The sequence below is a fragment of the Adelges cooleyi genome, unplaced genomic scaffold, assembly GCF_023614345.1.
Source record: "Adelges cooleyi isolate 19-005CV unplaced genomic scaffold, UGA_ACOO_1.1 ACOO_flye_CR_arks_rails_tigmint_CR_PRNA_23, whole genome shotgun sequence".
Classification (NCBI taxonomy): Eukaryota; Metazoa; Arthropoda; class Insecta; order Hemiptera; family Adelgidae; genus Adelges; species Adelges cooleyi.
This window is the reverse complement of record NW_026095893.1, coordinates 18,667,242-18,695,109: the sequence shown is the minus strand read 5'-3', so window position 1 is coordinate 18,695,109 and position 27,868 is coordinate 18,667,242. Positions and strand designations below refer to the sequence as shown.

The following is a 27,868-nucleotide window of genomic DNA, read 5'->3' as shown; positions in this document are numbered from 1 at the left end:
AAAACATATTTTCAAAAAAACAAACACTGACAATACAAACACGAAATCGATGGTTCATTTCTACTTTCGACGGTTAAGTTCCTATCTAAATTTTAAATGTAAAAATTATTTATATTATAAATTATAAATCCTAACTAAATTGCTTATAGTGATAATGTAATGAAGGGTTTAGGAAAATGTTTGTACTTCGACATAAAATACGAATAAAGTTGAGAAATTGCACCACATTAGGTATATTTTATGTTTTGGGCCGTTGTTCAGTATATGACGCAAGTACATTTTAAAAAACATATTTTTAAAAGACAAACACTGACAATACAAATACAAAATCGATGGTACATTTCTACTTTCGACGATTAAGTTTATATCTAAACCGAAAACCCCATTTAGTTTTACACTAAGTACATTTGAAGAAGTACACTCGTACGATATATTATTAAGTAAGCATATTTTTACATTCTCATTACAATATCGTTAAAATTAAATGGTTTTATATTTTATTGTTTAACGGACGTAGAGTTAAATAATCCATTGGTAAGTTATCATTACATTTATTTATCCTAAACGTCACTTTTCACATTTTCCCTACCACCATTCTCATATTTAGTTTTTACTTTCTGTTACAAATGGTGGCCAACTTAAGCTCTTACCACGTAAAAAATTAACAATTAATAATTACCAAAATCCTAATCTAATTTCGTCATTTTTCACCTATCTTCGAAAAAAAAGAAAAAAAAAGAACCATATTCAAGTAAATAAAAAATAAAAACAATTCTTTTTTTTTTTTTAATAATTAGAGATCAGAGAGAGAAATGACCATAATAATTATGAATTATATATTGTATAACATCCGACCACACATCTAGTAATTTTGTCCATAACACCCAAAACATTACCAATACTGTCGTGGTCTTTGAACAGCCACATTGCCGCAGTAGAAATTCTAAAACACTACAACCAGACGTAGTGTTAAAAAAAATGTTTTTCTTAGAGCTATCGTTGTCGTATGGTTTTCAGCCAGCCAAATCGCCGTTGCAAAATTCGTAACTCTGTCGTGACCTTTGAACAGTCACATCGCCGCAGAGATGAACCCACAATTTATCAAAAAAGTGGTCAAACCAAACCACAACATTAAAATGTCTAAATCCTATAATCGTCGCAGCCCTTGAAACAGCTGCATTGCCGCAATTCGTTTGTCAAATAAGTACCCAAAAGTCTTCAAAATCGATTTCTCAATGCAAAATCTCTCATTAAATAGCCAGTATTTATTATTCATATCAAATAAAAATCCTTTCGGCTTTGCCATTGCGAAGCTCCACGAAGAATTTTTCAAAAAAAAAAATTAACACTAACAAAATGTTTAGGAAATATATTTCTTTCATCACGAATAAAAACACTTTCGGCTTTGCCATTGCGAAGCTCCACGAAGAATTTTTCAAAAACAAAATTAACACTTATAATATTTTTCTTTCATCACAAATAAAAACATTTTTGACTCTTCCATGCAAAGCTCCACGAAAGATATTTCGCTAAAATTTAAAACTTATAAAAATATTATTATTTTAAGGTAATATTTATATCTTTTACGGATGTCCTCGGAAAAAACTCATACAAATATATTGGCTTTACTATTACAATGCTTACTGCATTATCAATTTATAAATTATATTAACTACGTTTTTCTTTAAATCGTTAATCTGGTAGTACTGCGTTGGTTAATACAGGCAATATTCTAATATTTTCCATAACAATGAACACTTCTTGTTCTAGGCCATTTTAATGGTTCCTATAAATTTGTTTATTCCTTCGTAAATCTGGTGGTGCTATGTTGGGTAATACAGGTATCCATTGCATTGGTGTAGACTTTACTGTGCCACTCATTAATCTCATCACACTGCATAATTGCGGATGGATTTTTTTTACAAATACAAATAAAAAATTATATTCATATTCTCATATTTTCTACAGAATTGTTTTGATCGAAACCGAAATGGTTTATATTGTTTTCAAATTTAGTAAAATATACATGTGTTTAAACACTAACAAAAAAACATTGAGAACACTTAACAAGTAGTGCACCGACTGACTTGAAATTTGCTCTAGTTGACATAAATTCCATTTGATAGATATATATACTACATACACACCGTACACATAGAGAGCAATCTAACACTGGTCAAAGACTGTTTTTAATAAGTCAATCCTCACACACTTACATAATTGGTTGTATGAATCTAAACTTATTGCATGTTAAATTTTAAATATACGATGGTACTAACATATTATTATCCAGCTACTAGGAATATATAAATGGTGTGTAAACTGCCAGTTATTCGTGTTCTATATTAGCCTAATATCTAAATAATTTATTGGATAATATTATATAAATATTCATAATACGATTACAAGACCGTATTAGACAGACCAAATATCAGGCCTAATGGATACGTTGAAATATATATCCCCGTGTATACATTTTTATATAAATACAAGGTGTAATGTAAAGTTCTATTGAGCTTCTATGAGTCAGTCGAGATGCTCTATGGGCTTCAAATGAATGTACAAATAAATGGTATTCATTTTTTTTTTTAATTTAAAAATTATTTAAAATAAAACTCGTATCTCATTAAAAAATTGTCTTATGAAAAAAATTATTTTAGATTTTAAATCGTGAGAAAAAATCTTGTGGAATTGATATGTAGTATGATTTTTTGGTATCTGGCCACACATACGTCTACAAGGTGGCCACCGAGTGGCCGGCGTGTGACTAAAACCAACATATGGCATGTGACACATCTTTTAATATAAAAAAATTCTAAGGAAACCACTGAATTAAGAATAAAATTCTAACCTAAAATTATGTGTCACATGCTATATGTTGGTTTTGGTCACATGCCGACCACTCAGTGGCCACTCCGCGGACGCAAGTATGGTCAGATACCAAAAATCATGTTACATATCAATTAAACAAGATTTTTTCTCCTGATTTCAAATCTGAAATCCGGAAATTTTCGTAAGACAATTTTTTAATGAGATACGAGTTCTATTTTAAATAAATTTGAAATTAATACCATTTATTGTACCCATAGAGCATCTTGATTGTCTCGTTTGAAGATCGGTACAACTTTACATTACACCCTGTATATATATATTTCAGTTATTATTTCGATTATACATTTTTTTACAGAGAATACAGCAACCGATACAATGTTGAAGTTCCTGTGTATACTAACCTTTTTTCTGGTAACGGTTAAAGCTATCCCGTATGGGTTTTTCAGTACTAAAACTTCATACGAGTTAGTTTCAGCGCCGAAGATTGAAGTACCAGAAGGTAAGATGTACTTTATCAGCTCATTTGAAGTATAAGTGCTTCAATTTATCGTATGCAGGTTAAACGTTAAGACGTGTCAAGTGTTATTCTTAAGAATTTACAAAGGGTCGTGATTGGTATATTCCGATTATTTTTACTGGAAGACAGGTATTTAAATGGAGAGAAAATGTAGTGCGAGTGCATTTAGATTAATTAACTTTATTGCTGCAGGATTCTTACCATTTATCTAGTAAGTTAACATGTTGCTGTAGTCCATTAGAATTGTTTTATGCTTTTTGTTAAATGTTATGATAGCAATTATTTTCAGTGAAATAGGCTTGTATAGTTTTTTTGTTTTATGGTTGATCGGATGCATATAATATATAAGTTAAATAAAAGTTATGAGGCTATAGCCCCTTGGAGTCTCTGGCATTTAAATTTTAAAAGGTCGATATAATTTTGATTGAGATTTGGAGTTCAGATAAAAAATATTTAAATAATAAGTTTAACGGTGTTAGGGAGGTAATATATACATTTATATTTTTTTTTTTTGGAAGGTAATACAAATTAAACTAATACTATTTTGTAGGTCTTACGCCACGTCAAATTTTTATGTTGGGGAGGCATGGAACGAGAGGTCCAACGATTAATTTTAATTTAAACGCGATCCCGAAAATATTAAAATATCAAAACAAATTTACCGAACGTGCTACGTTAGAGCCAGAAGATATGGAAGCCATAAAAAATTGGGAAACAGTCATTGACACCACTGGCGATAAAAGTATAACACAAAAAGGCCATGATGAAATAAAATATCTGGCAATAAGGATTCGTGAAGCTTTTCCGAATCTATTCGAACGGAAGTACAACTCCGAATATTATGAGGTATATCGCATTGCTCCCTGATTAACAAAAACATATGACATAAAAAGTTGTCCAAGTTTCACGTTACGGTAAAATAATTATGCTAGCTATACAAAATATGATTTAATAAAACCCTAATCTAAAAAAATAAAATTATATTTAATTTTTTGTAAAATATTATATTCATAATAGCAGCAAGTGATTATCTAAAACTAGTTTTACCGCTCGTTAGTCATCGGGTATGTATTATAATCCTTTACTTTAAAAAAGTCACCTATTGATATTAGCTTATGATTTTGTTTGAAACGGTTTTAGCTAAATCATTTTATTTCATAGAAAATATTACTGTAACGTGAAATTTTAAACAACCCTGTAAAAAAATTATACCAATATTTTAAATTTGTAATGAACACCTTAGGTTTTGACAGTGCCGGATCCACGGTGTGACCTTTCGGGTCAAACACTCTTACAAAACCTTTTTAATGATGACACTATCACCAGTATTCCTGTTTGTGGTCCTAAGGATAGTCTTTTAATGGTAAGTTTTAAGTGTGCGCTGTTCCCTTTACTATCAATGTGGGTAAATCTTTTACAAATTGTATACAGATTGAAGAACTAAAGCGGGGAAATGAAAAAATGAAAACATATTATTTAAATCAAATGAAAGAATTCAGGGAAGGCGAACATATGAATGGTGTCGTGCAAAGAGTTGCGGATAGGATGGGCATAGATTTCAAAGATATTAACTACGGTAATCCATCTAATAGCCAAAAGCAATACCATTCGAATGGTTTGATACTATTACATTTGTTTTAGAAATTGTAAACGTCATGTACGAGGTGGCTACCTTTGAATTGGCTATTGACGACAGTAAGGTGTCCCCTTGGTATAAACTATTTGGCCCAGATGATCTTGAAGTAAGCAAATATAATGGACCGGTGATTTTCACGAACTGCTGGCAATTGATTGTTTTAAAATGGTTTTAGATTTTTGAGTACGCCCTTGAAATTTTCCGATACTATTTTCATGGTTACGGAGATCCTTTTAACGCAAAACTCGCTTGTCCGATGGCCATACGTCTCGAAGAAAGCTTTAAGTAATGTATTTTCAACATTATGTATGTTACGGTGGTGCTCTTATAGAGTATGCGATTTATTTTTTTTTTTTTTTTGGAACCTAAAGTATACGAGATTAAAGTGCAAAAAAATATTACAGGCCACCCTAATATAGAATATTTAAATTTGTCGATCACGTGGTGACATTAATATGATTTCAGAAATAAAATCAATGGAGAAGGACCGGACGGTCATTTCTACTTTGGACACAGTACTAACGTATTGAGTTTCTATATCATGTTAGGCCTAGCTGCCGGCGACGATGCATTAACGGCATCCAACTACCACGGTATGGCGGACCTTAAGTGGAGAACTTCGTTGTTCAGTCCATGGGCTGCAAATGTTATGGTTGTTCTTTACGAGGACACTGATGATGTTGATTATAAAGTAGCATTTTATTTCAACGAACATATTACAAGCATTCCTTTAGGAAACGATCGTTCGTGTACAGTATGTTTGTGGTCAGATATTCAAAAAAAGTTACAAGCATTCATAAGCGAAAATAACTGTGTTAATTTTTTAGCTGAATACAAAAGTAAAACAGCCTGATCATTTCGCTTTGATTAGTTTTCATTCAATATTATATTCACATAATTTTAAACTATTACAATGGTGTATTATAAAAAAATATTGTTTGATACCAGTTGTTCAGTAAAAAATATTATATAATTTAAAAAACTACCGTTGTGTTAATTTTTTTTATTTTGAGTATCATGTACTCAATAATATCCGTCTTATTTGTAATGGTTTAGATTGGTTAAAGTTTTTGAGACACTTGTATGGCACAAATGTATAACTCAAGAGTTGAAAACTTTACTGATGATAGGTTTATATATGATAGGCTCATAATGAGTATGTAACTTGTATAGAAAATAACTAATATTTAGTAAAAATATTTTTGTTTATAAAGCAACATTTCAAAAAATTTAAAAATTATATTTTAAAATCTATTTTTGGTTTTAGTTACTTAAAATTTTGTAGGCGGTCTATTATATGAGTACATTATAAAACTTTAAAATTATTTACAAAATTCGACCACTTTCTTACATTTATATATATGTATACCTAGGAATCAAATTGATCCCCATCCTTTCCCTGTGAGAAAAACAAAGGGTAAAATGTAAAACTGATAAAAAATGAGCGACCCCCAAAAACAATTAATTTGAATTATCTTATTAATTAAAATTGAGAAAAAAATCCATTATTTTTTCGTTATTCTGTATATCGTGACTTAACCGTGAACATCTTAGTTATATTGTTATTTTTTATATAATGAAGAAAAAGTCATATACAATGAAAATTCTAAAAGGTCAACATTAGATTCAAGAGGGATTTCAAAATCTATAACTTAAAAGGTAACAGTATAAACTCCACGTTACGGTACGGTACAAAATAAATATTATGTTCAATATATAAATATATAAATAATAATAAACCAGCTATGTCAATAAATATATAAAGGCGACCCAGAAAAATATCAACTTTAAATTTTACCGTTTCGTTCGACATGGCCGCATGAAAATGATTACTTTAAGACAGTTACTTTGACAAGCCGGTCGAATTTATCTTTGTTCTATAAATTCTATCGTTTCAATGGTTTAAGATAGTAATACTATAAACACCCAAAAAACCTACACCTTATTTTTCAACCTAAAAGCACAAAACATTCGGATTTTTTTTAAATACAGTAGAATTGTTGTTTTCAAACTTGTGTAGGAACATTTGCATGATACATGTAAGCCTTATCCCTATACACTGTCGGTTTTACAAAACAGCTAAGCATAATAATAATTTGTATATAAAAAGCGTACCTATAAACGTTGGCGTTGGATAGTATTACATGTGTAAATTACTGAAATGGTAAAAAATATAAGACAAACATCAATAATTCGACCAGCTTGTCATTCTCACCGTTTTGAAGTGATTTTGCTGCCTCAAAAAGTACCTTTCGTGTAGGCATCTGGTTCAGGACCGTATTCAGAATCTTCAGACTCCTAAGTACGGGAAACCGCCCCTCCCTCTTTACAAGAGGGTATATTTGCGGTTTTGTAGACAATTTTACTTTACAGTAAGATAACAGATTGAAAAAATACAAATGAAAAGAACGAATGAATTCTTTGATTCAAAACCATTATAATCGAATTGAAAATCATTATAAAGATATGATAATGACATTGAAAATTCAACACGGTATATTAACATTGCAATGGCCAAAACTATATTGGAAAAAACACTAAGTCGAGGTTCATGTCTAATGTCTAATGTTCCCAAGTGTGCGAAAATTCGTTTTTTTTTTTCTATTCTTGAATTTATTTAAATATGCAAATCGCATAAAACGACGTCCAACTTTGTCATTTTGGTAAAAAAAAAAAAAAATAATTTTTTTCTATCCAATGTTCTAAACTCGAAATAGGCCAAATTTTGAAACTCACCTTTTTCAAGGTTACCGTTGTACAGGATGATCCGTCTGATACGAGACGCTAATAATTTTCTCGGAAAATATGAACATTTTGAAAATTATTTTTTCCCTTACTTGTAAGTGTATTTTGTGCTATACATTTAAATACTTGGAACCTTTTATATTTGTTCATCCCTTATGCATAAAAGGAGTATGGACTTGTCGTTTTTCAAACGACTGTCTATGCTTGTTGTTTTAAGCAAATATAAAAAATATGGTAGCGTTTTAGAAATGTTTGAGTTTTTTCGTTTTCATCAATCTGTCCGTTTGCCGTGACTTTGTAAAAAAATCATAATTCAAAATCAATATTCGTTCGGTTTTCACAACAGTAGCACAGCAATTTCTTATTAAACATTAATACATCGACCCCGGTGTCGATAACACTGTCGCCGTCACTGTGTTTCGAACGGGTAGATAAGGACTGCTTGTCTATCATTATCTCAAAACATTTCATTGTGTCCGGTTATCGGCGTTAACGCAAGTATGAATTTTATGGGCTACCGAGGGAAAAAAACGAGTGTCCCACATCAGTCGGCTCACCCTGTACAGTACAGTGTGACACCTTAGCCGCTCTAGCAATAGTAATGCGGCCCGTGACGTTATTACTTTTAATATATTCAACAACGATGAATGGACAGCCGTGGTCGTTATGTGTATAAATAAAGCCATTACGAATGGCCCGTATGGTCGCGCGTGACTATAAATATTATTAATTGATATTACGCGTAAAGGTCAACGCGGTTACCTGTTCTGAAATTAACGACTATGTCCACTAAAAAAATCGTGTCCGACAAACAGTTGAATATTATCCACCTGGTGTCGAAGTCGTCGTTGAAAAACGAAATTCCCACCGGAAGTATGATCAGATTGGCGACCAACAGCAGCAGCATGCACAAGTCCCAGTAAAATCTGAAAGAAAAAAAAAATTGTATGGAAAATGAGTGATAAAATCACTTTTGTATAAATTAAAAATACGCCTCAACCGCAAAACTATACAAATAATGAAACCTAGGGGTGAGACGAGCCAAGCGTATGGACTATGGTGTAGGATTTTTCAATAAATATCTTAACTCACATGTTCCTAATTTGTTTAATTATAGCAAACAGATGATTTAATAATTATTTACAAACTACAAAATGGGAAAGTCCCATAACGCCCCTCAGAGACTAATAATAATTTCCAATTGAACCAATACAATAATTGAATAATTTATCAATTGCTATTATAATAATAGTGCGCAAAACTAAACTAAAGAAGTGTGCACATATGATGGAAAGGTGTTCATCGAGTATTTTTGCCCTGAAATAGTGTAGAAGTGTTGCAAAATTAGTCAATGGAAAAATCACCGTTTTCTTATTAAAAATGTTACTTACTTCCGTAAAATATTCCAAAGGTGTTATATTTATACAATTATCACTGGCTATAAAGGAATCCAGTTGTCCCATCTTGCACCATGTTTCAGTGATTGTATACCATTAAAAGTTTTTTTATAATCTTGGTATTTTATGTATCCGGTTTCCTCGATAAAAAAAATACCGTGACTACAGGTTTTGACTTATATTTATTTTAAGTTGATAACTGGTGTCTATGCATATTTTATACAGTCTTTGAGTTGAACATAGTCCACTTTAATGTTGGATAGTCGATTGGGACAATCGTAATATTGTATAAAATAAAAATATGTTTTAAAAAAGTACTATTTTTCGAAGAATAGGTAAAGCATCTTGTGTAAAATGAATCTCCCTGTACACAAGTTGCTTTATGTGAGTGACATGGTTAGTACGGACTGGTGTAAACTGAGCTTGGTTTGAACTTACTATTCACAGATTCGCACCGAAGCATTTATTTTTGACTTTCAAGTATAATAATTCCTATAGACCTATGACCTCCCCTTATCCACTATGCTCCGTCCTCTCTATGCCCGGACCCCACTGTGTTGGCTTTTTTTTGTTATGACTCTCCAATGCCGGTGAAAAGTCAAAAACTATTTATAACAATAATTTATCAAGTAAATGGTTTTTTGTAGTTTCTGTGAAATTTTTATTAAATAATTTTCTCGTTTTCAAAATGACCTATTCAAAAATATTATGGGATTAACATCTGAATCTGATTCTTGTTCAGATTACTTTCGGATTGGTTGGTTATTTTAAAAACCCACCTAAACGTGTAAGGTCAGGTTTTCCAATATACTTTATGTATACAAATCTTTAAAATATACATTGATTGTGGGACTAGTTTTAATTTTTAACAAATGAAATAAAATGTAACACCTACTTCATTTGCAACATATTTTAGAAAATTTCCAAATTAAAAATACTACAAAACGTTGTACTTTTTACGGATTGAATGCAATTTAAGAAAAAGACACAAACCATTAATTTATTAAAATATATTCTTTAGCCTCCACTGAATTTTGCTAAATTATTAGTAAATTGCCTAATGTAGTTTCAACAGAACTTTGTTATAGTTTACACTAACACACTTGGTTTATTGAGTGTTTTTTTTATGAGATTTTTTTCCAGTGGATGATTATTATTTTGGTTTTCAATACAGAACGGGCTAAGAATTTATTGAAGAAAAAAAAAACGCCAGTTGTTGGGCGAATACTTATTAATGCATTAATTAGCCATCTATTGAAGTACCTACAGGTAAATAATAACTATCATGGCCATCGTGGAATCATTATTATCACAATATGAGGTCGACCAACGGGTAATAGTGATTTATTTAATTATAACGAACAGTGCAAATTATAAATCGGATAAACCATTTGGAATTTATGGCGTTGAATCGTTGTGCTGCGATGGCGATATTATTGCAGCTGTAGTTTGACTTGAAATTTCCATATCATAAAATTCAATATTATCACGTTAATAGTGTTACGCGGTTTTTTGTATTTGCTCTGCATTGGCCACAACAACCGCGTTTTTTTTACAGAACATTCCAGAAGATTCAAAAGAAACAAAATTTCTTGATATTTTTAGTTATTTGAAAAAAACATTGCTGGATTTAATAGAGTTAACCCGAGTCGTTAGCATTCGCATAACCAGACATAACACAACTACAAATTTAACATTTGATTATTAATTGTAATTTTTTCTTTAACGAAACAAACAGTATCGACAGCTACTGTTTACTCGATGGGGTAGCAAAACCAAATGCATAAGAGTCAATTTGTTCACACATAATGTAGGTACGATAATATTGTTTCATATTGAATTCCACGTCGATTGCGAAAACCGTGTCAATGAAAGGCTGTTAATAAAGTACATTTAATTAAAATATAATTTTAAATAAAAAAAAAAAAAGAAATTTATATTTAATTGATTGTTTTTAATGTCGAGGCAAACATGCCGGGTAATCAAATGCCTTGTACGAGTTGGCCCTCGAGACTGGCCTAGAAAAAAAAATTCTGCCTCTTTTTTTCAAAACAATTTTTCTATTAATCGTTTAGAAATTTGAATTGGTTATAAAAAAAAATTTCAACGTGTCAAAAAAAAAAAATCTGATACAATACAGTTAACATTATACATATATTTTTTTTAATTATCCCATTCCCCTTCAAAAAAAAAAAAAAAATACATAATCGTGCTCATATAAATAAAGATTAGTATAATTAAAAAATACAACAAAAAAGCCAGAACAGAGGAGTCAGGGCCAAGAGGGTACGGAATATAGTGGCCTAGGGGAGGTCAAAGGTCTACAGGATTTATTATAACTGAAAGTGATGAAATTACTTTCAAATAAACCCTTCAATGCGAATATGTGGACGGTAAGTTCAAACCGTGCTTAGTTTATACCGGTCTGTACTACCCAAACCGCGGTGCACTGTATAAAGCAGCACAGTGAGAGAGTATTTAAGTGAGGTCCAGCGTCCACAGAATCGCCCACAAACATGATGCATGCCAAAAGCTGACCTGACCTAAACAAATTCCAAGTGATCTCAAGTCAAGCTGTCTCAACAACATTTAAGAACTTCAACTTTGAATAACAAAAATTGTGAAATTACAATATTATGTACCTATATAATATAAACAATACCAGTAGTAGAGGCCTTTTTCTTGCAATAAAAAACCAAACAACCGTCTAAATATTGTTCAAATATAAGTACTCGAAACTTGAAAACGGATGGACACCGTTTTGGAAGTAGTGTAGTACATTTGGGAGTGTGTGTAAAAAAGAAAATAATATTCTACCTGAAATGACTATTTTACTACTTGGATAGACCAATTCGGCCTGTGTAGGACAACCTTTTTTAGTTGGGCCAAAAAAGGGTAGAGTTTAAGTAGTTGTTGGCGCAGGTAACTTTTTGGTACGTGTCATGTTCACTTTACAAAGGTAATATATTTTTTTAATTGTGTATTACTTGCTTTAGATTTTACAACAGGCAACAAGCGTTAGGCTATTTCGTGAAACACAATATTATTGTTTAGATATGATTTGAATATTGAAAGTAATGCAAATAGTCTTATCAATAACATATTTTTTAAAGCGTTAAATTTCACTTCAAAACATGATTTTAAATTCAATTTTTTTGTTTTTGTTGTACACTGTAGTTTGGTCGACGGAGGTCAAATACCAAACATGTTTTCTACTAAAATTTCCTACAACTACAAAAGCCACTAGAAGTGATATGCATACAATTGGCGAGCATAGTATCGTTCGCTTTACGGCCGGTCAATGATTTATTGGCGTTTTTAACGGACTGTGTAATTCACTTAAGACTTGTTGGTTTTTTAGGTTTTTAACGACCCAACGCAAACGCTATTAAAACAGGAACCAATTGCTGTCTGTGTTCTTTTACGAGCCTGATAACTGTTTTACCAAACCGGAAAAAATTTATTTATCGTTTATGTAATATGTTTAAGCAAAACGTCGAAGCTACGTCGACTTTCTTTCACCCTGGAATCGAAGAGGGTGGTTTGTTTACATTTTCAGTAATTACATTGCTTTAATATGGAGTGCACCGTCTGGTTTTATCTAATCTGTGCTTAATTTGTAATCATTTTATCAGCACAACCGACGTCGTTAAAGCCCTTAATTATAATAATTAAAATCGTCCGAGCAATAGTATCTGACAACGTTTTTGGAATCGTCGATAATGCGACAAACGTAGGATAATTAATCGAGCTAAAAAAATACATGTAGAGGACTATTATCGTACGGCGGCGCATACGAATTAGAGTTCAAGGTTTTTTTTTTTCATCATATTGTCCATTTGTTTAGTGTTTCCAATGATATTCTCACATAACAAATAGGTCGTAACAGAGATAAACATTTCACCAACTGCCTAAACAAACGCCTCGATACAAATCTGTGGACAGCAAGTCCAAACCGAGCTCAGTACAAACCGGTACATTCCAAACCAAGCACAGTAAGAATGTAAAACTACTTAGATACTACTTTAATTTATTGCTTCTCTGAAATGTATCGCAAATAGAGTAGGTATTAAATTTTATTTCACTTGCTAAAAATTAAAACTAGTCTCAGAATCCGTGTACATCTTATAGATTAGATTTTTATACATAAGCCGGACTTTATACGTTTGGAGGCGTTTTTAAAACAACCAACGAGCTAAATTGAATTATTAATAACGCAAGTAAGTAGACAACCGGAAGCTCATCTGAATAATTTGGAGGGCCATAACAAAGAATAGCCAGTACAGTGGATATAGTCAGGGTCAGGGCATAGAGGAGACGGAATATAATGGACAAGTGGAGATCACAGATCAACTGAAAGTGATGAAATCACTTTCAAACAAACGCCGTGATACAAATCTGTGGATAGTAGGTCCAAACCGGTACATCCCTAATTAAGTACAGTAAGAATGTATAAAAGTGATGTCCAATGTAGAAGCGTTCATTCGAAAGTGATTTGGTCACTTTCAGTTATAATAAATATTTATTTTGTTTTTACTTTATGCAAATTATTTTTATTTATTCGTTAAAACGATTATGTTCTCATATACATTACTGAAAGAGTTTAGTGCAAATGCACGAGCCCTAACTATGTTTTAATTTGTTATTCTATGGTTTGTTAAAAAATGAAAATTATTTAAATAAATGTATACTTGAAAAGGAATTTTATAAACATAAACAACGCTGGCATTATAAAGTATGATTCGTCCCTAGCGAAATCGTTAGTAATCTTTATAATTAAACTATACAACAATTAAAAGATATTTAATTGTTTCCCTTTTAGTTCATTTAGTTTTAATAAGTCGTTTGTTTTACATTTAAAATGAGTTTTTTGGGCACATTCCTTTTTGTTTGTCTTTCATTTGCCTACATTTTATGTTTACTTAAAATAATAATATCATAATGGTATTTAAAAACTCAAGACCTGATTTTTGCACATTTGGCAACCTTGTCTTTGTGTCTTTTTTTTTATATTTTAATACAGTTGTTCTTAGCCAGTGTTGGGAATTATGCAGATAATTTTTTTTGTCTTGGATAATATTCGAAGTATTGAAACGATTAATTTTTAATTCAGTTTCAAACCTATGAACGGGTTTTTACAATGTTTCTCAAACGAACAACAGTTGTTTGAAAAAACAAAACTCAGATGTTGAATATATTGTAATGAGCATACACGTCAACGACAGCTATAATAATAAACCGTATAATATGAATGTAGTGGTAAAACAAATATGTATATTACCTACACATTTACATAGCAAAAGCCAAATGGAAATTAGCACCGAAGACTGTATTCAATAATAATAATAATGGTAATTACATTCCAAATAACTCGTTTTGCAGCAAACTCCAACGATAGTAATCAGGTGTCTTTTAGTTACACAATTTAATAGTATAATATTCACTTAACGAACAATTTGGCATGAATTATAATCCCTAAATTATGTTTTCCACCCATGAATATATCCATTTTTTATGAATGCCAATACATCCATTATATAAATAAGGAATGATGAGTGACGATCCGATGCTTTTAAACTCTTTAGGGGGCGGTGTTTTTTTTTGACATTGGTTAAAAGCCATGATCACATTTAAATATATAATAGTCAACTAAACACACCAGTACAGCATTGCGTTTGCTAACAGTATAGTTTTTGTTTTTATCCATTCGTTTTGCTGATTTTATTATTTTTGGCTTGCCCCTTAAGTGTTTTTTGTTTTGTTTTAGTGGCTTTTCTTGCCCCTTTAAGAGTTGACGGAAATTTTCGGAACACTGATATTCGACTGGCGTCGTCCTTGGGGATGGTTTTGTCATTTAGAATATTGCAGGTGGACCGTCTTTAGGGCAGTAAACGCTTTTTTAGCATTTTCATCGGACAACAGTAAAAAAAAATTTTTATTTTTTAGGGGGGGGGCAGCGTGTCTTTCCCATTGGCGAAGATCAGGGGGGGGGGGCTCGAGACACTAAAAATATTATGACTACCTTTATAATACCTTATAATTAGTGCTTTTCAAATTACCTACGATTAATATTTTTAGTGAGAGTTTTGTTGGAATAAAAACAAGTGTTGCGCTAATTTTAAGTTTTAAGATTTTTAGTTTCCCCGGCCGTTTCCTAGAAAAAGCCACAGGTACCTGAACTTCGAGCAAGGGTGTATGACCCAAACGCCCAGCGACCGTTGTCTGTACCGTTCCTTGAGCACGGCCTTCTTGCTGCCGAAGATCTTCATGGACAGCCTGTTGCACGACGGTTCGAACACGGCGGACAGGCGGCCGCGGACGGTCGGCCGGCGTCTCTTGTCGGCGGCCGCCATGCCGTCCACGGCGGCGTACGAGTCGGACCGGCTGCCGGAGTACCCGGCGTACTCGGCAAAGCCGGGGCACGTCGTCATGGCCGCCGCGGCCATCCGGCAACCAGCGTGCGTGTGCGGGACGGGACGGTCGGGTTGGCCGCGGAAAGACAATATGCAATATTATTATTATATATATATCGGTTATTATACAATACAAACGGCTTGGACGCGGGACGAGCGAAACGGCGGCAACGCGTCAGCGCACTGCTATAATAACAGCTGTATAATAATCGGACGTCGTCGAGTGTCACGCGCGCCGTCACTGCACCGCCGCCGCCGCCGCCGTCTGGGCCGGGCCGCCAAACGTCCCCCACTAGCCGAACCGGTTGCGTTGCGCCCTCTCCGACGGCCGTCGCCCGACGTCCCTGCGTATGCGCAACGCCGCGCCGGAGTCGACCGTAACAGTGTAATGACCGATGGCGCAAAAATAGCCATCTGGGCTGGCCACGCAATCGCTCGTTTGTGTTGTGTGTAAGAAAATATTTAAGATTTTTATTATACCTACGCCCCATTGCCGTCCCATGTCTAAGTAGCGGTTTTCAATAATAAAAATATTCTTATACTACTACTACTACTAATTCGGTATGTTATTTAATTTTGAAATATGAGTACTGTTTTTGAATTCTATTTCCACCATTACTACTACATTTAATACTTTTTCATCTGTTACTTGTACAATTTCTACTACTTTTACTACGGTTAGCAATATGATATTTAATATTGAAATAAAAGTATTGTGTAGAATGTGAAAACCTTCTACTACTAATACTGCTGCGAACACACCTAAAATACGGTATTTAATTTTTAAATATAATTATTGTTTTTCACTTTCTACTACCTCTACTTTTACTATATCAATATGATATTTTCCAAATCATATTTTAGTAATCTTTAGTGTTCTGTAATTAAACATTATTTTAGGAAAGTGGTTTATTTTACTCGTTACTGTTGTGTGTAAGAAAATGTTTAAAATTTATATGTATGCCCCATTTCGTGGTATTTAAAATGAAATATGAGTAGTGTTTTTTAACTTCTAGATCTATTACAAGTAGGTACCTACTACTAATTCTACGCGATATAATATTTTATTATATTTATTTTCATACCACTGCTAATGATTTTTCGTAGGTTACTTACATTTATTTCCTAAACTTTGAAATATAAGTAATTGTTTTTTCCTTTTACTACTCCTATTACTATAACAATAATATTGAAACAAAAGTATTGTTTTTTTGCGTTCAACTATTCCTGTTACTACTACTAACACTAATATTACTAATACCACAAGTGACTCCATTTCCTATTGACAATATTATATAAGCTACTTTATTATAATTGAGCTCCGAATACCGCCTGCGAGTACTGATCAGTAGGTATTTATATCAGCTCAATTGTATAATTTTTTTATTATATTAAATATTTAACGTCATTGAAATTATATGCTGAAATAAATAAACAAATATATATATATATATATATATATATATTGTGAATGAGTTTTAATCTAAAAGTTGAAACGATGCAACACCAACAACTCTATTAACGTTCATTCTAAGTATACATCATTTAATAATTCATTCTCTAATAACAGCCCACGCTATATTTTATAATATAATTTGTATTATAACGACGCAAGGCGAAATGCGTTCACTATATTAAAACAAAAAATACAATACAGCCTTCTCAGAGTCTATATTGTTATCTACTACCGAATGGAGCTTGTATTACCAAACCACTTTTATTAAGTATGCTCTATAGCTTTTTTCAAAATAGTCGAATTAGTTCTAAATTTGTATGGAATATTCTTTAAAGTTATAGTTTGAAATAATAATGACAAAAATGTATTATTTTAGTTTTCCCAGCTTTAGCAGCAAGTATTTTTTTTTTTTACTGGTAAAATAACCAATTTTTAAGATCAATTTTCAATTTTTGTACTGTAATTCTAATATTATGCTTTGGTCGGGTGAGGTCAAAGTTAATCTTTTGTATAACACAATGAATAAACTACCCTAAATTTTTTTTAGGCAATTAAAAATAAAACGTTTATTATTATAGCACTTATAATAATTTAGTTATTAATGTTGTTGTTGGCTATTGTTTATAAAAATGACATATGACACATTTACCTAATTTGAAATCTGACCTATTTGAATCGTTTTATAAATTTTTTGAGCTTAAACGGGGATTTCAGAAGGTATTAACAAAAATGAATCCTACATATTATTTTTAATTGAAAAGCATGTTGATTTCTGATTATTTTTCAACACATTACTGAGGGTTAAGTTCCAAATTTGTAAAATTGCTTATGTGGTTTTGTATATTTTACTTAGAGAAGTATTTTATGTGGGCTATTTCACGTGTGTTATTCACATTGATACGAAACCTAAAAAAAATAATACAGCAAAAACAATTTTGAATTTTTTTCACACAATACTTCATGGTCTTTCATATATAAATTTAATGGTACAAAAAGACCTGGATACATAGACCATTATTATGTATTTCTATGTGTATTATTGTTACTCATATGTTATTTCATATCGATAAGAATTTAAGGTAAACAACAGGCACAAAAAATATTACTAACTGTGTGTTGTTCGCACAATTTATCGTTCACTAGACAATACTAACGCATTTGGTTCAACGAAAATTGAAAGTATAAAATCAAATCTAACACGTATACTTACTATAGTTTTAAACGTAAAAGATATTGTTTTCGTTTTGGTTATATTTTTTATTTAGTGCATTGGTATATGACGAACAGGTAATTGTTTGAAAAAGCATATGACACATCACAGTATATTATGTTTTCTTCTTATTTCAATAAATAACAAAACTTAAAACGTGCTTTCGATTACGGAATCGAAAGCACGCAAGAAAGTAAATAGTATAAAATTATTTAGAAATGCAATAACAACGATAAAACCATACTATAATATCTTCAATAGATTTTAAAGAAAAATTCAAAATAAAATAGTAAAATTAGTCTAGACCGGATGTAGAAATTTGACCAATTGCACCATTTTGGATAAAAAAAAAATAAAATATATTTTTATGGAAATGAAAATTATAATTTTTGTACTACTATTTATTCAATTTGCATATTGTTTCATAAAAATAAGAATTGGCCACCATTTTTTTTTTTTTTTTTAATATTTGGTACACAATGTATTTTATTCAATAGTAATTATTTTTTGTTAATTATATTATTATTCCTTGTTTCATAATTATGTACTAATTGCAATTGAATTCGAATCGCTAAAGTTAAATGTATGCGTATATGCATTTTTTTTAATAGAATAATAAAATATTTTGAATGTGTTAACCTTTAGTACTTAGAAGTAATATAACTTAAGAAAGTATATATATTTTTCCGCTATTTGTAATAAAAGAAAAGAAAATACAGGTGGTGATGGTGGATGGATAGAGATGTGTTTGAGTATGTTATTAAAAATATGCTAACTCTATTATTACTCTAATATTATTATGATATAATATTTCCACGTACCTTATTCTGGTCCAACGACAGTGTAGAAGTTGTCTCTGATTTAAGACTTTTATAATGAAAAAAATATGTTGCTGTATAACTACACGTATCCTTCTTTTTGTGTAACGATGTATTTTGTTATGTATGTATCTTATGTTTTTTTTTTTTTACTATGCAAATCGACCTTACTTTGTTATGATTGTGTCGATCAGTTTATTAGATTTATGATTTTTTTTTTAGTTGGTATTTTAAGGAAGTTAAGGGCTCTCCGAGTCTATGATGATCAAGACTATACCAGCTCGTCTAAGTTTCCTATCTAATGTACTTTATCGGTTGGCACAGCTACGACTTCGGTCGATGATCACCACGTTCAACCACATCGTGCACTATAGACGGTTGATCTTTGACACTTTAATATACTTAGTTAACCAGCTCTCTGATGGAACAGCACACAATATTCACTCAGTAGAGATATATTACTAGAGTATTGTAAAGGTAATATGTGGTATGTTTTCAATGGTGTATTCCCTATGGATTCCTATCCAGTGTACATGACTCAGGTTTATTTAAAATAACTGTGATATTATAACCTATATGTAAATGCAGTTTTTTTAAATACTTATGATAAATACATTAGATCGGAAAATTAACATATACGTATTTGTTTTTATTTTATATTTTGTAAATATAAATTGTATATAGTACAAAGTATTGTAAATTGAAAATGAGAAAAAAATGTCGGTATGTCACTGAAATATTTGTTTATTTAAATTATTTTACAAGACAAAAAACAAAAATAATGATAATGATAATAATACAAACTGAAATATCTTACGGGTTTGTAATATTTCAAAATTTTATACTACGTGAAGTTTTTTTAAATTAAATAATAACTTTTACTTAATAACTGAAATAAAACAGTATTGGTTATAATACACCATTTTAATAACTTAAGACTATGTGAAATTCATATTAAATGGAAACTGATCAAAGCGAAACGGTTAGACTGTTTTATCGTTAAAATACAAAAAAAAAAAAACAAAAATAATGAAAAAAATTCAAATTGAAATATCTTACGGATTTGAAATATTTCAATATTTAATATTTCATGAAATTTTCACACACTGTTTATCATTATTTTTTTTTATTTTAGTAGCTACAAAGTCAAAGCAGTCGTTTTCGATTATAAACGCTGTTAACTTGTCTTGAATACCCAACCATGGACATATTGTACATGGCGAACCGTTTCTTAACGTTATAGAAGTTAGTTTTTCGTTGAAATAAAATGATACATAGTACTCTTCCTGATCGTCCTGGTAAAGCACAGCCATAAAATTTGCAGTCCATGGACAGTACAACGAAGTTCTCCAATTAAGGTCCTGCGTACCTTTGTAGCTGGATGCCGTATACGAAATGTCACCGTCACCCAGGCCTAGTATGAACAACAAAATCAATATGTTCTTCTCGCTCGCAAAGTAGAATACACCATTCGGGCCTTCTCCGTTGATTTTGTTTCTGAAATCATACTAGGGTCAAGTCTATGCACCACGCCATCGATAAGTTTGAATATTATATATTAGGGTGGTCTTTATTTTTGGTTTCAATTGGAATTATTATACTTTAGGTTCCAAATTAGTAAAACGCATACTCATATCTTTCAACACGGCCATAACGCTCTTTAGAACTTACAGTACATCTATTTTACTCATTTAAAATATGCACCAACAGGAAAATTATTCACCAAGAAAAAAATTAATAAAAGGTCCACCGTAACATACATATTGTTGAAAATGCATAATACTTAAGGTATTTTTCGAGACGTATGGCCACGGGACAGGCGAGTTTTTTGTTGTAAGGATTTCCATAACCAACAACATAGTACCAAGTAAGGTCCCAGCCGTACTCCAAAATCTACAACCGAATCAAAATCAACAAATGCTTACGGTTCATGACAATCACTTGTCTACTATATTTGCTTACTTCAAGGTCATCTGGGCAGAACACATTGTACCAAGCTGGAACCACACTTTCGTCATTAGAATATTCGTAGGCACTCGCCTCGTACATGGTGGTTATGATCTCTAAAAAATCAGTACATTAAAAAACCATTAAAACGACGTTGCTTTTGGATAATGGTCAACTTACCAGGGTTAAGTTCTTCAGAATCTATGCCCAATTTGGCCGCAACCCTTTGCACGACACCAGCCATGTGAGGGCCTCCCTTGAATTCTTTCTCTTGATCTTTAATATATGCTTGTACATCATCGTATTCCTCGTCGTCTTTCATCATACCTTCCAACTGTATACAATTTACATAGTATTTATCTACATTTATAGTCAAGAAAATCGCGCACACGTCATACGTACGGTTAGAAGGATATCCGTATTGTCACATATAGGTAATTCGGGGATAGCTTCATCATTAAGAACATTTTCCATAAATACTTTGCCCGAAATTACACACCGCTCACTCTTTGTAGACAACACCTAAGATGTTCGAACAATTTTTTTAAATATTTGTAAAATCTAACAGGGTTGTTTCAAACCCACTTTACAGTAATCTTTCTATGAAATAAAAATCTTAATAAAAAAAAAAAGATTCAAATTAAATACCTATTTGACGATTGAAAATTACATTTCATAACTTAATAACCAATTGTTTTTAAGAGGTGACTTTATGAATTAGGGTTTTATTAAAATAATTTTATTAGCTTATTTTACCGTTACATGAATTTCGAAAACTCTTTATATTATACGTGTGTGTTAATCAGGAAACGATGCGATATAGGTACTTTATAAACGTCGGGGTCGTACTGCCGTTCGAATAGATTTGGAAAAGCTTCACGAACTCTTATTGCCAGTCCTTTCATTTCATCTCGGCCTTTTGGGGTTAAGCTTCTGTGGCCAGTAATGTCAATCGTTGTTGCCCAATTTTTTATGGCTTGGAAATCTCTTTCACTTAACGTAGGACTTTTGGTAATTTTGCTTTTCAATTCTATCAGTTTCGGTAGTTTTTTTGTAGAAAATGTCCTACTTGGAGTTCTCGTTGCATGCCTCGCCAACATAATGATTTGACGTGCCGTATGATCTACAAAATAAAATTAGTATAATTTGCATTGCCTTTTATCTAAAATGTATAAAAATCTCCCTACATCATTATAAATATTATTTGAATATTTTACTCCCACTTCCCAGTTAAAATCGCATCGACTCTTTCCAGTTTCACAAATATAAACGCAGGAGTCCCACATTGAGCTATATCCTCTATATCCTTACACATTTTATTCAACTTATATAATATACAGCTGATCAACCACAAAGAAAAACAATTATACAAGCTTGTTTCACTGACGATATTGCTCTCTTATAGCATTTAACGAAAATCATTTAAACAACCCATATGAACTACAGAAACATGCTAGCTTACTTGATAAATGGTATCAGATGGAGATTTAAAGTTAACTAATCTAAATCATTTCAGACTACATTCTCTCTTCGACCACTTACCTCCCTTCCAGTATCATTTAACGGAATCAATATACCAACCAGCAACGCGAACAGCGAAATGCTCAGAAATAACACTTGACAGACGTTTATCGTTGGGACCCCGTGATAAAATGTATTGTCAACCACTTAATTTTATATAAAAACAACTAGTTCATCTCTTTCTTAACAGAAACTCAACTTTAACACCTTAATATGACCTATACAACTCATTACTCAAATCTCAATGTAGTCATACGTTCTGTAAACGTTCGAAGTGCAGCAAAAAAATCACACACTAAAAAATCAATTTTCCAGTCCAAATTCCTAAAAACAATCACTGAAAACTCTTTATATATCTCTAACAAGACTATCCACTCTTACCTAAACACCATTATAATAACCGACCGAGCAAAATTATCCTACCTACGATTCTACTTCCAACTCCCTAACCACAACAATCCATTAATTTCCCATACACACAAAAATCACATTGCCGAAGCCCTCGTCGTCGCCTAAGAAACAATTAGAGTAGAGATTTCTTTAAGTTACTTAACTAAATTCATAACCCAGAACCAGTGCCATTTCGCCCCATCCTCTACCCACAGTACATAGTAGATAAATTTGTAATTTTTAGAGTTGCTTCTCAAAAAACAAATTGGTTCAGTATTGAAAATGGTGGATATGATAAAATACGTCTTACGTTCTGGTATTTCAATGTTTGGCGGTGGTAAAACTGTCTTGTATGAAGTTCTCGACCCGAAAAACGCATACGGAATAGTCTTGTCATCGTTGGCTTTAACCGTTACCATAAAAAAAACTACTGTACACAGGAACTTCAGCATTGTATCTATTGCTATATTCTGTGTAAAACATATTATTTTTAATATATTAACTGAACTTTAAATACAGAGTGAATATTTTATTATGGGCTACTCAATATCTCATAGTGCGGTTGGATAACAAATATTCTACATTCCACCTTTCATACTGCCCTAAACTTGAAACTTCAATAACTTTTAAAATAGTTATCCAAAACTAAACCAAGTAGAATGGGGGATAAAATTAAAAATTGTTTTGAAAAATTGAGATCATATTGATGATATTGAGTGGTTTACAATAAAATAATCACACTGTATCATATTTTAGTAGTTATTTTTGTAAAGATTTTGGACATTGGTCCAATTCATTTGAAGCAAAAAAATATATTTTTAAAATCAATATAGTTATCAATAGTTTTTATTTTTGAAACGTTTGGACATAGCTAATATATTTTATAAATAGATAATACAGTAAGCAATTTAATAGTAAAGCCAAATATATTTTTATGAGTTTTTTCCGAGGACATCCATAAAAGACACAAATATTCCCTTAAAATAATAATTTTTTTTATAAGTTTTATATTTTAGCGAAATTTTTTTTGTGGAGCTTCGCAATGGCAGAGCCAAAAGTGTTTTTATTTGTGGCGAAAGAAAAGTATTGCCTAAAAATATTATAAGTGTTAAATTTTTTTGAAAAATTCTTCGTGGAGCTTCGCAATGGCCAAGCCAAAAGTGTTTTTATTCGTGATGAAAGAAATATATTTCCTAAACATTTTGTCAGTGTTAATTTTTTTTTGAAAAATTCTTCGTGGAGCTTCGCAATGGCAAAGCCGAAAGGGTTTTTATTTGATATGAGTTATAAATACTGGCTATATAATGAGAGATTTTGCATTGAGAAATAGATTTTGATGACTTTTGGGTACTTGTTTGGCATACAAATCGCGGCAATGCAGCTGTTTCAAGGGCTCCGACGATTATAGGATTTAGACATTTTTAATGTTGTGGTTTGGTTTGACCACTTTTTTGATAAATTTTGGATTTATCTCTGCGGCGATGTGACTGTTCAAAGGTCACGACAGAGTTACGAATTTTGCTACGGCGATTCGGCTGGCTGAAAACCATATGACAACAATAGCTCTAAGAAAAACATTTTTTTTTAACACTACATCTGGTTGTAGTGTTTTAGAATTTCTACTGCGGCAATGTGGCTGTTCGAAGACCACGACAGTATTGATTTGGGTGTGATGGACAAAATTACTAGATGTGAGGTCGAATGTCATACAATATATATTTCATAACTATTATGGTAATTTCTCTATCTCGTTTCTAATTATTCAAAAGAGTTGTTATTTTTTATTTATTTGAATATGGCTCTTTTTTTTTTTTGAAGATAAGTGAAAAAGGACGAAATTAGATTAAGATTTTGGTAATTTTTATTTGTTATTTTTTTAAGTGGTAAGAGTTGGGCATCGTTTGTAACAGAAAGTAAAAACTAAATATGAGAACGGGTGCAAGGGAAAATGTGAAAAGTGACGTTTAGGATAAATAATTGTAATGATAACTTACCAATGGATTCTTTAATTTTACATTCGTAAAACAATAAAATATAAAACAATTTAATTTTAACGATATTGTAATGAGAATGTAAAAATATGCTTACTTAGTAAGATGCCGTAAGAGTGTACTTCTTCTAATGTACCTAGCGTAGAACTACATTGTTTTTTCGGTTTAGATAGAAACTTAATCGTCGAAAGTAAAAATGAAGCATCGAATTCGTATTTGTATTGTCAGTGTTTGTTTTTTGAGTGTATGATTTTTAAAATGTACGCGCGCCTTTACTGTGCAATGACGTACAAAATAAAACAGTTTTTGTCGTACACCCACATTCGCACACTAATACCTTTAACCTAGTTAACGAAGGCACCCTAAATAAGTAGTGTGGAAAAAGGACAGAGCTCCAGCCGCTTCTTGTGGGTTGATTCTGCAACAAGTTGTGTTCCATCCAACAACGCCAGGCCTGCGATTATAGATGGCAATGCCTCAGGGCAATTATGTTGCCGAGCAATGAACTAAAATTAATGGGTTACTACCTTGTACGCAACTACTAATACTAGCAAGAGACCAGAGTCGTATTTTAGCTTAAGAGATGGTGCCTTTACTACAGTACACTTATTATTTAATGATACTTAGCTTATTATTAACTCAATGTAGATACTAGAAAAGTAACACTCTTAAAGTAAACTCAAAAAAATATGCACACAAAAGATATAATATTCATAAAACATTCATTTCAAGTTCGTTCCTGAATTCAAATCTGTGAAGAGCAAGTTCTCTTCTTGGTTCTCAAAAGATATAAATTATATTGTCCTTGCTAAAAAGATACCGCATACTTGTTATTAAATAGCCCATAGTGCACTTTACTGTGTTAAAGCTTCAAACATTTTAGCTAAATGATCAACGGGGCCAATTGACTTACCCAGTACATTTCTGTACAACTTAGTCCGTTTTTTGTGTTCCTCTTTGGTCGCTTTTTAGACGATTTTTGGATGAAGGCATTTTCCCATTAATTTGGAAACTCAGCTTAGTTACTCCTATATAAAAGTCACGTGGTGACAAAACCACCATTAAAAACTACAGACCAATTTAAATTGTAAGTTAAATTGCAAAATTATTTGAATTACTCATCCTACTCAATATCCAGCCCTCACTTAACGCTGTCTTAATTGATGCACAAAATAGATTCAGTCCGGGTCGCTCTACTATTATGAACCCAACTACTTCAATAATTTTACTATGGATGCTTTTGCAAGGAATTCCCAGGTTGATGCTATCTTTATAGATTTTGCTAACTGCTAATTTCGATTCTCACATATTATCTATAAGTTTGTAAGGCTTATAAGACGTCAGGTTTCTTAAAGCGTATGTCAAGCTCTCTACATCCCTCAAGGCTTTTTACTACTCACTAATGTGAACCTTGTTAAAGTATGGCTCCGTCTTATGCATTCCTTAACTACTTCTGACTGCTCCGTTCTAGAGTGAGTCCATAGATGCTTCCTGGCTTTTTCTAGACATGCTCCTAATATAAATCCCACCCATTGCATGACTACTCGCTTGTCCTCTATATACTAGGCTTAACTACCTTGGCAGATAGAACAGTCGACGGAAACCTTAAGACGTTTCTCCAGACAGTTACTTTTGTTAAATTTCTGAGTTATTCAACGCACCACACGCTACCTTTGTTGTCTTTAGACATAGCACCAACTACGGTTGTAATCACCCCATTGACCAACTATGTCTAGCAAAAGTGTTCACCACTTTTGCTCGGCATAGTTCATGGTCACTAACACAGCGGATTGTACTATGCACTGTAATGTTTATGCTGTTGTGTTCTATTTGTAATTCTGTTTGGCGTAAATTATATAATAAATAATAAATAAATAAATAAAAAAATAAAACACTCCTCACGAACAGACGGTCGTTTACGGGAGAGTGTACTTGACAAAGTATATTCGGCTGATTTATACAATAGGCACGATTACAATTTTCGCTGTGTTGACAATTTTGTTTTCTTCTGTTGTTGTTGGCTGTTTGGCCTACATTTTTATTGCTTATTTTTCTAATATACATTTTGCTCCTCGTAAACTATACTACAGTATAATATTTATGTGGTACCATTTAAACAAACAAATAAATATTAAACATCATGTTTTATTTGTAATATTGTGTACTATACAATGCACGCAAATCTAGGGTACTTGTATGGGATAAGGTAAAGAAGAAAAACCCGGAGGGCCTAAGGATTAAACGAAAAAATAGAAAACAAATCGTTAAGATTACAGTTTCTATTATTATTACAATGATCATTTTTCAATCGGTAAATAAAATTAAATAACTTACCGTATATTAGGTTGGTTAATTTAGTCAATAACCAAATTTGTTGACTAATATAACAAAATATTATTTAAAAATTAGTAAAAATTAGTCGACTACTTTGTAAATCGGCTACGTCCTATAATTTATTTTATTGCGGTTACTTTTATTTCAAATTTTCAATTACCGATTTGTCATTTATGAATTTATAAAGAGTTAAATTTAAGATCATTGTTTGTTAGGTTTTTAAAGTCGGTAGCTCAGCAAGTTCCCATCAAACAATAATATTGACTCCCGTCAATAATACTGTCACCAATAACCAGAAATAAATAACACTCTTTACAATTTTTTTTCCTGATATTATCTAAGTAACAGTGAAAGCTATTGTTCCGATTTCTTCGTGTAGCTTCTTTATAGATCACAAAACTATTTAATTATTAAATTAAATTGCCAAAAATTTAAATAAATTACCCCTTCCCATTCAAAACCGAGAAAAATCACTCAAAAAATGTACATATTTTTCAACTTAAAATTATAGTGCTCTGTAACTTTTTCTAAAATAATCGAATTTAATCCAAATGTATAAAGAAAATATTCTCTAAGCATAGTATTATGGATAAACATAAACATACCAAAAAAATACCATAAACTCTTTCTCCTACAAGGGATAGACATTTGTCTTTTATTT

General features: G+C 31.8%; 3 protein-coding genes across 4 annotated transcripts in view; 1 reads left to right on the top strand and 2 right to left on the bottom strand.

The window, feature by feature from the left end:
- Nucleotides 1-15,769, bottom strand: part of LOC126835151 (potassium/sodium hyperpolarization-activated cyclic nucleotide-gated channel 1) — a 39,096-nt gene extending 23,327 nt beyond the window's left edge. For both annotated transcript variants that reach the window (XM_050567460.1, XM_050567461.1), the window contains exons 1-2: nt 15,302-15,769; nt 8,493-8,656 (exon numbers count right to left, since the gene is read on the bottom strand). In XM_050567460.1, coding sequence (XP_050423417.1) covers nt 8,493-8,656; nt 15,302-15,573 — 436 coding nt within the window. In that variant the 5' untranslated portion in view covers nt 15,574-15,769. The remainder of the gene's footprint in view (nt 1-8,492; nt 8,657-15,301) is intronic.
- LOC126835153 (multiple inositol polyphosphate phosphatase 1-like) lies at nt 435-5,873 on the top strand. Its single transcript, XM_050567462.1, has 8 exons — nt 435-534; nt 3,188-3,331; nt 3,900-4,195; nt 4,593-4,712; nt 4,781-4,925; nt 4,991-5,091; nt 5,161-5,270; nt 5,451-5,873. The coding sequence occupies exons 2-8, from the start codon at nt 3,208-3,210 to the stop codon at nt 5,836-5,838; spliced, it is 1,284 nt and encodes a 427-aa protein (XP_050423419.1). The 5' UTR covers nt 435-534; nt 3,188-3,207; the 3' UTR covers nt 5,839-5,873.
- A 5,148-nt stretch (nt 15,770-20,917) lies between the features above and the next one.
- LOC126835967 (multiple inositol polyphosphate phosphatase 1-like) lies at nt 20,918-22,071 on the bottom strand. Its single transcript, XM_050568872.1, has 4 exons — nt 21,799-22,071; nt 21,374-21,493; nt 21,152-21,305; nt 20,918-21,087 (listed from the first exon to the last, which is right to left on the bottom strand). Exons 1-4 carry the CDS (start codon nt 22,069-22,071, stop codon nt 20,918-20,920), a joined length of 717 nt encoding a protein of 238 aa, XP_050424829.1.
- Nucleotides 22,072-27,868: the final 5,797 nt, after the last annotated feature.